This window comes from Cornus florida, unplaced genomic scaffold (assembly GCF_030987335.1).
Source record: "Cornus florida cultivar Cherokee Brave unplaced genomic scaffold, ASM3098733v1 CherokeeBrave_3.0.0_Hap2_Chr03, whole genome shotgun sequence".
Classification (NCBI taxonomy): domain Eukaryota; kingdom Viridiplantae; phylum Streptophyta; class Magnoliopsida; order Cornales; family Cornaceae; genus Cornus; species Cornus florida.
In genome coordinates, this window is record NW_026775573.1 from 56,210,129 (window position 1) to 56,223,564 (window position 13,436).

At 37.6% G+C, this 13,436-nt stretch overlaps 1 protein-coding gene across 3 annotated transcripts; it reads right to left on the reverse strand.

Annotated features, from left to right (window-relative positions):
- Positions 1-3: 3 nt before the first annotated feature.
- Positions 4-13,127, reverse strand: LOC132300581 (transcription factor GAMYB-like). Of its 3 annotated transcripts, none has more exons than XM_059797734.1 (4): positions 13,041-13,127; positions 11,259-11,681; positions 1,033-2,038; positions 4-567 (listed from the first exon to the last, which is right to left on the reverse strand). In XM_059797734.1, exons 2-4 carry the CDS (start codon positions 11,610-11,612, stop codon positions 299-301), a joined length of 1,629 nt encoding a protein of 542 aa, XP_059653717.1. In that variant the 5' UTR covers positions 11,613-11,681; positions 13,041-13,127; the 3' UTR covers positions 4-298. The 3 variants fall into 3 exon arrangements, with proteins under 3 accessions (XP_059653717.1, XP_059653719.1, XP_059653718.1); XM_059797736.1 differs by lacking the exon at positions 13,041-13,127 and adding an exon at positions 12,679-12,999; XM_059797735.1 differs by lacking the exon at positions 13,041-13,127 and having other exon boundaries at positions 11,259-12,999.
- Positions 13,128-13,436: the final 309 nt, after the last annotated feature.

A 13,436-nucleotide genomic window follows, 5' to 3' on the forward strand; every position in this document is an offset into this window, starting at 1 on the left:
ATATTCTTCAAATAACCAAAAACAATTAAATCAACAAGTGACCGCATCAAAATGGCATACTTATTCTACAATTATAACAAAAGTATGGATGCTTTTGTATACCTCATGAAGTATTATGCTTGCATACATTGCACAGCACCTATCCGCAAAGCAACAAAATATAGCACAACTCTCACCATAGATGAACTTCAGACAACAAATTTTAAACAAAAAACACAAGTAGGGTTCTAAGGATGTCGTGACTTATTTGACGAGGCATGCTTAAGGAAGTACAGACATTCCCCAGGCAGCAGGCACGTTATTCCGAGGCATATGAACCCCATCCTAGACTCGACGTCGTTCCAGCAGCCAAGTTCTTGTAGTCATTAGCTAAATCATCACCAAGAAGTGCCGCTATGGCATCAATCCTGATGCTTTGATCCTTGGCAGCGCATACAACACTTCGCTCGAGCCAACATGAACCAAGTATAGCATCAGGCTTGGAAAAATCCCATTGAGTAGAAGTTTCTTTTTTCACTCCATCCAGTGTCCAAGGCTGGTCAACAGATTCGGGCTTTACATCGCTTCCTGCAATGAAATCGAACATTCATAAAAGAAACTAAATATTTTTTGTGACAAAATCTGGGTGCTGGATTTACTCTGGTCTTTGATACATAAATGGAAAATGAAATATAAAATGAAAAGCATTACATACTAAGCGAAATATTTATATGCTAAAATATGCTGACTACTTTGGGGACTTTGCGAACAAATGGAGATATTTTATAGAATAATCAGGAATTCATAAATAGTTCTGTGTTTCAATTGTTTTATAGAGTTATGATAAATCTGACCTGGGAACATTTTAAGAACCTTTTTTTTGGATGTTTCCAACAGTAAATGTTGATACGCAAGTACAATCTAGAACATAGAATTTGACATCCATTTTTATTAGTGATAAGTTTGATATTTTTGGGAATGGTTAAGATTTTATGCTATGATGCTCCGACAATAAATCTTGAACATAAAATTGCATGAGATAAATATTCTTACCATGAAAGATTTTAGCAGGTTGCTTTTCCTCCATCGAACTTCCACTGGCACTTACAGGAGTGCACTCACTGAAAATTGAAGCTGCAGAGTTACCCAGTGGCGATATGGGGTCACCAAAGTGTTCCCATTTTATCTTGCACGTATTTAGGGCAGAACTGTCTGATATATCGCCTCGAGTGACAGTACCAGAATTTGAACTCTTGTCTGACAATTGATTCTTTGAATTGCAAAGAGTCTTTGCCTCGTGAAGTAAAGCATCTAATAGGCCACTGTTCTGTGGTGATAGAGAATCATAGTGGAATGCCCCAGATGGTGGGTGAGACCGAATGAAGTCCACTGATTCAAGTAAAGGTGGGGGACAAGATGAATCCCAGCCACCTAACTCAGTTTCTGGATATTGGAGTGAAGGGAGCTCAAACTTCACAGCTCTGGAAGCGGGCTTAGAAGCAGAGAAATTTCCATTCAAAAGGGAATGGTTGCCCTGGTTTACACCAAAAGGCAAGATGTTCTTGATGATAGGGTGAGGATCATATGGAAAAGAGGAAGCAAAGGATTGAGAAATTTTATTATAAGAACCATCATCCTGAGTTTGGTGAAATGGTGGGGGATCGTTTCTGACACTACCATCATACTCAGAAAATGAAGCTGCTGATTCTCGAAGAATCTTATGGCGATGAGCGTTTGGGGACAAAAAACAATAATATTGTGAAGAACAAAAACCTTTCATCAGCATGCTACTAGCTGAAACATCAGGATGTTCTAGGATATATGGAAAAACTCCCTGATTAGACTTTAAACTGTCACATGACACAAATGTGACATCAGGAATCTCATAATCACAAGTTTGCAAGAGAACATTGTGTGCTTTATTTTCACTAGCATTTTGATTCTCTTGCAATGCTTGCAAGCACACTTCAGGAGGATAAAGAGGTAATCCAGCACGTTGACGCCTCTTGATTCGAGTATTCCAATAGTTCTTTATCTCATTATCCGTCCGTCCAGGCAGCTGAAAATGGCAAGGAAAAAAAAAAAAAAAAAAAAATAATCATCTTCACTAAGTTGGTAGCAATTTACACATAAGCAACACATCCAACTGCACTAAACAGACTTCTTGTGGCATGCACATATACAATCCAAAGTTCTAGATGCAATATAAATGCTTCTAGTTTATCAAAGTTTACCTCTAACAGAAGCACAGGCATGGCATGTGCACACCTTTCGCCCCTTGAGCATTTCCATTAGTGAAGAAGAATTAGTTTCTTGTTTTTTAAATTTACATAATACTTTATCTTCTTTAGATAAAAAGTAAAAGACGGACATAATCAGTCCCCAACTTCAAACATATATTGCAAATTACTTCTGACAGATAATGTAGAAATTCTCTCAACAAAACCTTTCCACACTATTGAGAGTCGGATATAGTTCAAAGACTAAGCCGATTCCCTGCAACTTGGCCGAGTAGCAGCGGAATTGGTCCGAGGTGATACCCTGGTGAGACTGAAATTCACGTGCGACTCAGCCGGTTCTCCAGCAAACCAGTCAACACTCAAGCAACTCAGACTGTCTGAGCAAATAACAGCCGATTCTCTGAATGGAACCGCTCAATTTGGTCGCAAATCAGCCAGTTCACTTTTACTCAATCTGGTTCAATGGCAATTCACCCGGTTTGGGACCAATGCATCGGCTGCTTTGACTGTTCCTGATTTCTAAGGCGCCCAGATCACTATAAAGGGTTTTTTCTTCCCTTTCACACTTTTTTCACTCAAAACAATCCCTAAGCCACTTGATTTCATCATTTCTTGCAGCCAAATCTTGCTTACAAAACTCAAGAAACTTAACCTGCTTAGAAAACTGAAAATCAGAAAGCTGTACAAAACTCTACTTGGTTTAGATTTCTAGAAACTATTTTCTAAAAACTCAATTATAAAAAGACTTGTTTTCAGAGAACTATCTTTTACAGTTTTCTGTTTTCTAAGTTTTTGAGAACTGTCTTTTATAGGCTGAAATTTTCTGTTTTCTAAGTTCTTGAGAACTATTTTCAAAGTTACAAACCAATTATGTTGCAATTTTGCACTTCCCAACTTCAAATTAATCGGTGAGTTTAAAAAAAAAAATTCTTGAGCTTGGTTGCAAATTTTAACTTAGATCTAACTTGTACCTTTTTCCAAATTTTTGGTACTTTTCTCAAAGAAGTATATTTTTCACATGAAAACTTTTAAATGAAATTTTATTTATCATCAACATGTTATATCTTATGATTCATAATTTTATACAAACTTTTAAATGTACTGTTGGAAGGGTATTTTCTCGGTGTCATGCATGTTTCAGATGGAAGAAGACAATTTCAAATGGACGTTTTCAGGTGTGTATGGGCCTGTTACTGATAGTGATAAACCAGTCCTGTGGGAAGAGCTTTGCTTTGTTAAGGACTTATGGTCATTGCCTTGGTGCTTAGGTGGGGATTTTAACTCTGTTAGATCCCCATTTGAGAGATCCACAGGAGGTAGGTGGTCTTCAGAAATGACCATGTTTTCAGAATTTATTGACAATAATTTTCTTATCGATCTTCCGTTGGAAGGAGCGGCTTTTACTTGGTCTAATGGTAGGGAACCGGTTACTTTTTCTCGATTGGATCGTTTCCTGATTTCTGGGGCTTGGGAAGAGCATTTCCCGGATGTCTCTCAGGCTGTGTTGGTTAGAGTCACATCTGATCATGTACCTCTTGTTTTGGATTGTGGTGGTTTGAGGTCTAGACGCACTCCTTTCAGATTCGAAAACATGTGGCTTAGATCTGAAGACTTTCAAGGGAAGGTTCAGTCTTGGTGGCAAAAAGGGTCTTTCACAGGCTCTGCTAGTTTTGTGTTAGCTAGAAAGCTTCAGTTTCTTAAAACTGAGCTTAAGAGATGGAATAAAGAAGTTTTTGGGAATCTTGAATGGAAAAAGAATAGAGCCCTTGCTGATATTGCTGAGCTTGATCGTTTAGCTGAGGTGGGACAGAGTAGGGAGTCTTTACGCTCTCAAAGAGCCTCTTGTCAAGTGGTTTTTGCTGAGATTGCTCATATGGAGGAGATTTCGTGGCGTCAAAAGTCTCGGGCTTTGTGGTTAAAAGATGGTAATCGGAATACAAAATTCTTTCATAGACTGGCCAATGCTCACAGAAGGTGTAATCATATCGGAAGTATTCGGGTTAATGGTTTTGATTTGTGGAGAGAAGAAGATGTGCGCGGAGGAATTGCTTCTTTTTACCAGCAGCTTTACACTGAAACTTTGGATCGAAGACCTACTCTAGATGGTCTTCCATTTAATACTATTTCTGCGATGGATAGGGATAGTATTGAGATTCCATTCACGGAAGAGGAAGTGCTTAAGGCACTTTCTAATTGCAACGGGGACAAAGCACCAGGGCCAGACGGATTTACTATGCGCTTTTTTAAGGAGAGTTGGGAGGTGGTGCGAGAGGAGGTGATGAGTACTTTTCAGGATTTTTATTCTCATGGCACATTTGAAAAATCTTTGAATGCATCTTTTATTGCTCTCATCCCTAAAAAGGGCGGTGCATCTGATATCAAGGATTTTCGGCCAATTAGCTTAATCGGATGTATGTATAAGCTTATTGCCAAGGTTCTTGTTTCCAGGATGAGTAAAGTGTTGGATGGTCTTATCTCAGAATCGCAGAACGCTTTTGTTGGTGGAAGGCAGATTTTGGATTCTGTTCTTATTGCTGGGGAATGTGTTGACTCTAGATTAAGAAGCGGGGTTCCTGGCGTTTTGTGTAAGCTTGATATCGAGAAAGCTTATGATCATGTTAATTGGAAGTTTGTTTTGTATCTTCTTCGGAGGATGGGATTTGGTGATAGATGGATAAAATGGATTGACACTTGTATCTCATCAATTATGTTTTCTGTTCTTGTGAATGGCTCTCCTGCGGGTTTTTTTGCTAGCTCACGTGGTCTGCGACAAGGTGATCCATTATCTTCTTTTCTTTTTCTCATCGTTATGGAAGGTCTGACTAGATTAATGAGAAAAGCGGAAGATTTGGGTTACATTAGGGGGTTCAGAGTTGGCAGAGATGTTGATCATCAGATCCAGATTTCCCATCTTTTATTTGTTGATGATACTTTGGTATTTTGTGATGCTGATATTTCTCAACTCAGATATCTGAGGTGCACTCTTGCTTGCTTCCAAGCAATTTCTGGGCTTAAGATTAATGTCGGAAAGAGTGTGCTTGTTCCAGTGGGGGATGTTCCAGATATTTCCTCCTTAGCTGCTGTTTTAGGGTGCGGAGTTGGTTCTTTTCCTCTTCCTTATTTAGGATTGCCTTTGGGAGTTTCTTCTACTCTGGTTGGGAATTGGGACTCAGTGATTAATAGATATGAGAAAAGATTAGCAGGATGGAAAAAGCAGTATCTATCTAAGGGTGGGAAAGTCACACTTATAAAGAGTACTCTTTCATCCCTTCCTACCTATTTTTTGTCTTTGTTTCAAATTCCATGTTCTGTTGCTGATAGAATTGAAAAAATTCAGAGGGATTTTCTGTGGGGTGGAAGGGGAGAGGAGTTTAAGTATCATCTTGTTAATTGGGATCAAGTTTGCCAACCATTGAGATTCGGAGGGTTAGGCATTCGAAAAATTGTTCCTTTTAATCGTGCTCTCTTAGGAAAGTGGTTATGGCGATTTGGAAGGGAACGACATCGTCAGTGGAGAAGAGTTGTCTCGTGTCGTTTTGGTGAGGGGAGTGGGGGTTGGTCATCTCTTCCAGTTACTATTACGGGAGGCGTTGGTTTGTGGAAATTTATTCGGAAGGGATGGGATGTTTTCTCTACTCTTATTAGATTCAAAGTTCGTAATGGCAGGCATGTTCGTTTTTGGGAGGATCTTTGGTGTGGCGACCAGTTGCTTTCACACTCATTTCCTAGGCTTTATAGCATTGCAACTAATAAGCATGTTTTCGTGATTGATTGTTATCATCTTGATAACAATGGAGTTACGTGGGATGTGCGGTTTAGGCGGTCTTTTCAGGATTGGGAAATGGAGGAAGTTTCTGCCTTTTTTGGATATTTTGTATAGGCAGAAGGATATTGGCAGAGGGTGTGATGATATTTTGTGGGTTCCTTTGGCTCATGGTCGGTATGATGTCCGATCTATGTTTATTCATTTATCCAATTTCGTTGGTTCCGAGTTTCCTTGGAAGTCCGTGTGGTGCTCTAAAGCCCCTCTTCGAATCGCGTTCTTCGCTTGGACAGCTACATTGGGGAAGATTTTGACTTTGGACAATTTGAGAAAGAGAGGTAACATCATTGTTAATTGGTGTTGTTTATGCAAAGACGATAGTGAATCCGTGGATCATATTCTTTTGCATTGTCCTGTGGCGTTTGGTTGTTGAAGTTTTATTTTCAGCATTTTCGGCATTTTTTGGGTAATGCCTAAGCACTCCTCTCAGTTGATTAACGCTTGGAAAAGCTGTCCTGTTAAGAAACAAGCTCGTGCTTATTGGAAGATTGTTCCTCATTGTGTCTGGTGGTGTTTGTGGCGTGAGAGAAATAACAGATCCTTTGAAGGAAAAGAATCGTCCTTAGCTAATTTAAAAATTCATATTCTTCGTTCTTTATTCTTTTATGTTAGAGGAAGTACATGCTCCTCGATTGATGATTTCTTTGATCTCTTGAATTCTATTGGTCCTTAGATCTTTTCTCTTGTATTAGGGATGCGTTCCCCTTTTGAACGTTTTTCTAATATATTTTTACTTATCAAAAAAAGAGAAAAGTATTCATTGAAGGTGCTCAAAAGGGGAGGCAACCCACATATCATTCAATTGAGTGTTACAAAAATTTGATAAAAGATTTGTGATATTTTGCAGAACTTAAAAAATGTCACGATCCAGAGAAGTTAGAGAGGGTGGTAACGGTGTTGCTGGGCCTTCAAGAAACCATGGTAGTTGAGTGTGGGACTAGGAGTGGCATGAGTGGTGATATTGGGTGGAAGTTTGGTGCTAAGCTATTCAGGGAAAGTTAAAAGCAGGTAATCATCTCCTTATGGAAGAAATCAAAGAATTTCTTGGGAATCCTACAAAATCCATTCTAGATAATGATAGAATAAAAGAAAGATGCATCTTTTGCAGTAAAGTTAACAACAAGATTACAAGAGTTAAAGAACATTTGGCTCATAAGAAAGGGAAGGAAGCAAGATCAGGATGTCCACCAGTGGACATGTCAGAGAACAAATGATGAAACATGCAAAGGAGGGAATGGAAGGAAGGAAAGATAAACAAAGGAGAAAGAAGTACAGGCACATACCTAGGGAGAACTAAGATCAGGGGCATGACCAGTTTGTTGATCTGGGAAAGGATTTAGATGATAATGTGGAGATTAATAAGGCTCATGGAGAGTTTAAGGTCCAAAGAGTGCATTGGAGACAACAACATGGGATGGGTTTTACTCTCCATGAGGTTGGAGTAGGTAGTAGCATTGGTGGTCGTAGTGATGGTATGGGTAGCCTGGGAAGGGGGATTGCAAGTTTATTTAGCATTAGTAGTAAATCATCACGTCTTGCACATGAATCTGGTGGGAGTGGGAGTGGGACTCCTGGGACATGGAGTGGCAGTGGGAGTAATAGGTTAATGTAGATGCAGAGGTGATATTGAGGTTTATGTTTGATGTCCTTGTTGGGTATGGCCTTAAGGTGAAATCTCCCATTGCTAAGTCATTTGTTGAAAATACTTGCCTAAGGCATATAAGAAGATGAAGAAACAGGATAATGATTTTAAGCCTTCCTTTGAAGAGAGATGTATTACCGTGATGTGTGATGGGTGGAAAAACCAAGACATATCATAAATTTCATCCTTTATTGTAATAATACATTAAAATAGGACCACTAAGTTTTGCTACTAGTTATTAACACTGTTGTCTATGAGATTGGCAAACAATAAGTGGTACAAATTATAACAGATGATGAGAGTACAATAAAAGCTGCAGGGAGAAGTTTGATGAGGAAGAGAAGGCGTTCATATTGAACAGGTTGTGCAGCTCATGCCATTGATCTCATGTTACAAGATATGACAAACAAAAGCAATTTCGCCAATGTTTTGAGCAGGCAATGCAAATCACAAGCTTTATTTATAATCATGAGTGGGTCCATAATTTTATGAGGACATTTATTGGTGACAGGGAGTTGCTTTGCTTTTCCCACAAATTTTATTGCCCTCCAAAGCATTGTCGGGTACAAACAAGCCTTAAGGACAATGTTTACGTCACATGAACAAACCTTAGGTATGGACAATCATCCATTTATCTTATTCATTATGTATGGAAAGGTTCTATATTTTACGTTTTTACTATTTTTTCTCTAGTTACTAATCTTATGAAAAATAAATTAAAAAAAATTATAAAATTATAAAAAAAAAAAATCTAGGTGGTGGAAGTTAAAGAGCAGTCCTGCATTTGCTTTGAAGCATATTATCATTGGAAAGGATTTTGTAAGAGAAACAATGAAATTATGATAATGAAAGAGTCATTGATCAAAGTCCTGAGGATGGTCAATGGGGATGTGAAACCCACTATGGGATACACTTATGAGGACATGGATCCTGCTAAGGTGCAAATCAAAGAGGATTGCCAATATTAGAAGGATCACTAGAAGATACTTGACAACTGGTGGACACACACGCTTCATTATGACTAGCATGTAGCCAGCATGTAAAAGTTATAACTTCAATTAAAACGATTTACTAACTTAAGAAGATTCTGATCTATGGAATTTTTTGTTTTCTACAAAGCTGACGAATTTTGTTTCCATCAGGTTATTTTCTTAACCTACAATATCGATACAATAGCAAGCAACCACCAAGTGAAGTGGTCTCAAAAACAATGGAGGGCAACAAAATTAGAGCCCAGTATGGAAAGAAGACTAAACTAAATAGTTTGTGCTTTACAGTTTTTAGAAAAGCAACTAATAAATAGCAAGTATAATTAATTATTTTGTACGAATACCTATTTCTTGCAGCTTATACTATTTCAGGACAAAATAGAATTTTGACGCTCCTACCACACTACATGCAATCACTTGTTTACTTACTTGTGTCCTGGTGAATAATATTACATTCCACACATTTTCAGTTCAACAATTGTCTTACTCCTTAACTCTTTAACTATTAAATTTTTAATCGAAGTTAATTGTTGTGTTAAAACTTTGCAACTAAATGATAGCTTTTGTAACTGGTTCTCCAGAATTACGGAAGACAGCAGTAAGACGACGTCGTCATCTAATTGTGAGCATAACTGGAGCACATTCAACCTCATCCACACCAAGACGAACTACATGCAATCACTTGTTTACTTGTGTCCAGGTGAAGAATATTACATTCCACACATTTTCAGTTCAACAATTGTCTTACGCCTTAACTCTTAACTATTAAATTTTTAATCGAAGTTAATTGTTGTGTTAAAACTTTGCAGCTAAATGATAGCTTTTGTAACTGGTTCTCCAGAATTACGGAAGATAGCAGTGAGACGATGTCGTCATCTAATTGTGAGCGGAACTGGAGCACATTCAACCTCATCCACACCAAGACGAAGAACTGACCAAGTTTGAGAGACTTACAACAATTCGTGTACCGTCACTAGAATACAAGACTGAAGGTTAGGCTTTTTATCTGTAGTACTATGAGGGAGATTGAAAGGAAATATAGCCCCATCAACCTAGATTACTTATTTGAGGAGGATAATATCCTTACCCCGTGATTAGAGAAGGCGGAAAATCCATTGCTTGACTCTGGTAGTGATGATCTTAGTATCTTACTTGAATGATTGGTGATTTGGCTAGGGATGCTAGAGGTCCCTCTTCTTGTGCTCGTGGTAATGATGACAGTATTTTCTCCTTTGTAGCAATGAGCAATAGTAATGACGATGATGATGGTGGTGTCAATAATAGTGGTATTGATACCGATGCTGGAGGAGTAGGAGTAGGAGTAGGAGTAGGAGTAGGAGGTATGGTTATGGTGATGATGATGTGCCTTCTTCTAAGCAGCCTGAGCCTGAGCAATATGTGGGTGATTACTCCGTATATGGAGCAAGATATGAATAAGAGAAATGCAGGTAAGGAGGATGATCAACCATCACTGTTTCTTACTAGACATTCAGGAGAAGCAGGTCCTAGTACTGTCACTGCTACATATTCTTAAAGGAATCAGAGACAGTGTGATCGTCTTAACGCAAAAGTGAAGGTGCTTAATTGTGACCTGGAGATCTCAGGTTCTAAACAAGAAAAAACATCTCTGCATGCAAATGTAAGACTGCACACATCTAACCCTTACTAGAACCCCCATTAGCAAAAGCCTCGTGCACTAGGCTAGCCCTTTTATTGTCATCAGATATGTATGCGAGTACTGACCAAAGCTGCAATATGCCACCACCTCCTCGACTTCAGGGGTGTGGTTACGAGTATGATAATGGTTATGGCTATAACTTTGGACACTCACACCCTTGGTATCTCCTCAGACTTAGATGCCTTATGGGTACTATGCACAAAGGTACAACACTAGAACCAATCAGCCTACTAGCTTCTCAGGATATCCTCGGGCTTAGGGTTATAACCCTACAACAATGAGTCTGTGTCTGTGATCAACCACGGATGGATGATACTTTGCAGATTATTGACCATTTATTCACCCTCCATCTTTGAGCTCAACATTGGAAGTTCCAAGATTCCCAGCAAGATAAACAAGAAGATCCAAAATGTCAGTGCTTTTGGTGACAAGTGAGAACTTTGAACTCAATACACTTTTGTATCGTACAATAGTATTCCATTCAGATTCATTTCAGTTAAGTTTAATCAGATCACACCTTACATTCAATACAGACCAAAACCAAACAATAGCAAAACTTACAAAATTATATTAGAACTGCACAAAGAAATCTAGAGGAGCAGTTTTAAGTTAAACATACGTAACACAGCATGTAAACTTTTCACTCTTTTAACTATCAAAGAAAACCACAGCATTTATTTATTTATTTTTAATTACAATAACTAGTGATCCCGGTTTTTTTTTTTTTTTTTTGATAGATAACTAGTGATCCTGTATTTTTAGAAACTACAAAAAAAATTATATGCTGTTTCTCTTTTTTTAAAACAAATATTTAAATGCACCAAAAAAATAAATAAAAATGAAAAAAAAAAAAAAAAAAAAGGAAGATAATATCATATACACATAATAGAAATAACTATAGACTCACATGTGCAGCCATTCGTGCCCATTTATTTCCCATCTTTGCATGGAGTTCAATGATCAACCGTTCTTCCTCCGCAGTGAATGCCCCCTTCTTTAAGTTTGGTCTCAGGTGATTCGCCCATCGAAGGCGGCAGCTTTTCCCACAACGGAACAGTCCTGAATGCTTCCGAATAGCATTCCATTTCCCCTCTCCATGCTTCTTGACATAGTCCATCAGAATTGCATCTTCTGCAGATGTCCACGGCCCTTTCTTCACAACAACTCCTCCGCTCGTAGTGTTACCTTCATCAATTAAAGGTGAACCAGTTTGATCCTTGGAGAACACCTCATCTTCACTGTCACTTGTCATGTGACTCATCCCGATTACTCTGGTCCACCCCAATTTCAAACCAACAGCTGAGAATCATACAAACAGAAATGCAATATCCTGAAAAGAAATGGAGAAACAAATATGAAATGCAGAGATAAAAAAATAAATAAATAAATAAATAAAAAATAAGGCTTCATGTCTTAAATTCAACCAAAAAGTGAGTAATTTACTAAAGCCAAAACAAATTTAAATAATTACCAACACTAAGCCAATAATAATTAAATTCGGGGAACTTTCTTTGTGACATGTAACAGAAACACCCATAATTTAATAGAGATGTGTACCAAATTACATACCAGTTGAATTAATTATTCAATCAGTAATTAGTAGAATTATCAGTTGAATGCATAAATTGGGGAAAATTAGACACTAGGAAAAAGAATAGAAGTCCCTTCTAAAATTCCAAAAGACATCTAAACCGGAAAAAAGCTATAAATGAGAAGAAAAAAAAGTATTTAATGATGGCATGATTTAATTTATTTCAAAGAGCAATTCAACAAGTCATTATCACTTTAACCAAGCTAATGATTGACCCCCCAAAGCAGCATAAAACCCATTCCATAAAATAAAAAAAAATTAAAAAAAGGAACCATTTTCTTGGCATATCACTGACTTCAAAATTCTAAAAGTAATCCAGAACCAACCAGACCCGCGGACACGCATACACAATAGACACCAAAAATGTCAACAAGTAAAATAAATAAATTAGTTAAATATGTGGTTTAGTTTGCCGTAATTAACACAGATCCAAGCTCCACCACAAAATTGAGAGAAGTCAAAACAAGATATGTAATATTCTGCAACAAACCAAAAAATAAATAAATAAATAAATGGTGTAGATGCAAAATCCAAAATGTGAGCAGCAGACACCCTCGGGAAGACAACTCCAAAATCAAATAAATTCGCTGTAGTGCAAACACGAGTGTTGGAAGCTGATCGTATATCACACCTGAGACAACATATATATATATATATATATATCTCAAAACTGAGCTGACAATTACAAAATGTAACACTAACGGTAACACAAGATACAATTACAAAGTGCACAAACCCTAAATTTACAAAATCACAAGACTCCAAGTATTGATTGAGCCGTTCGTGCGTGAATACAAGAAGATAATAATTCGAAGCAACACATGAGAGAGAGAGTGCTCAAAAGCTTTTAAAAATGAGCCGATAATGAAAGTAGAGAAAAAAAATCCCATCATTAAATTCTTTTTAAAATCCAATTGCCATGAAATTCCACGATTCCAAACACTGTGCAAGGAAAGTGAAGAGAGATGCAGAGAGAGCATTGAAATTATGGAAAAAGAGTAGAGAGGAACAGAAGAGTAAACTGAGAGCGACTTGGCGAGACAATCATAAATACAGGAGAGAGAAAAGAGGAGAGAGAAAAGAGAGAGATGTTAGTACCCTTTACTTCCCCACCACCATCTGCGTTTGCCCCCAACGGCGCCCCGGTCGCGGCTTGAGGCCCATTAAATAGCAGATATAGATATAAACACTTCATTTTTTATATTTTTTTTTAAACCAAGATATAGAGATAAACTCAAATCACGTGGTATTCTCTATTGTGTATATATATATATATTCTTGGGAAGGAAGAGTAAGAGAATCATAAAATTATGTCATAAATAATAAAAGTTTAAGAGCGATAAAAATATATCATAAATAATAAAAATTTGAGTGAAAATATGTGCAGAACGGAAGCGCACTCGATGAGATCAACACTTATTAAAAAAAATTATGTGACTTAAGTTTTCATTTTAAAATACGACACACCTATTCAAAAAGCTACGGGTAAAATGA

Bases quoted from the DNA above. Each gene is read 5' to 3' on its own strand.
- LOC132300581 (XM_059797734.1), bottom strand. From the start codon at position 11,612: ATGAGTCACATGACAAGTGACAGTGAAGATGAGGTGTTCTCCAAGGAT. The intron at 2,039-11,258 runs GTGAGTCTATAG...TGCCATTTTCAG, and splicing joins GGGCACGAATGGCTGCACAT to CTGCCTGGACGGACGGATAA. The intron at 568-1,032 runs GTAAGAATATTT...ATTTCATTGCAG, and splicing joins ACCTGCTAAAATCTTTCATG to GAAGCGATGTAAAGCCCGAA.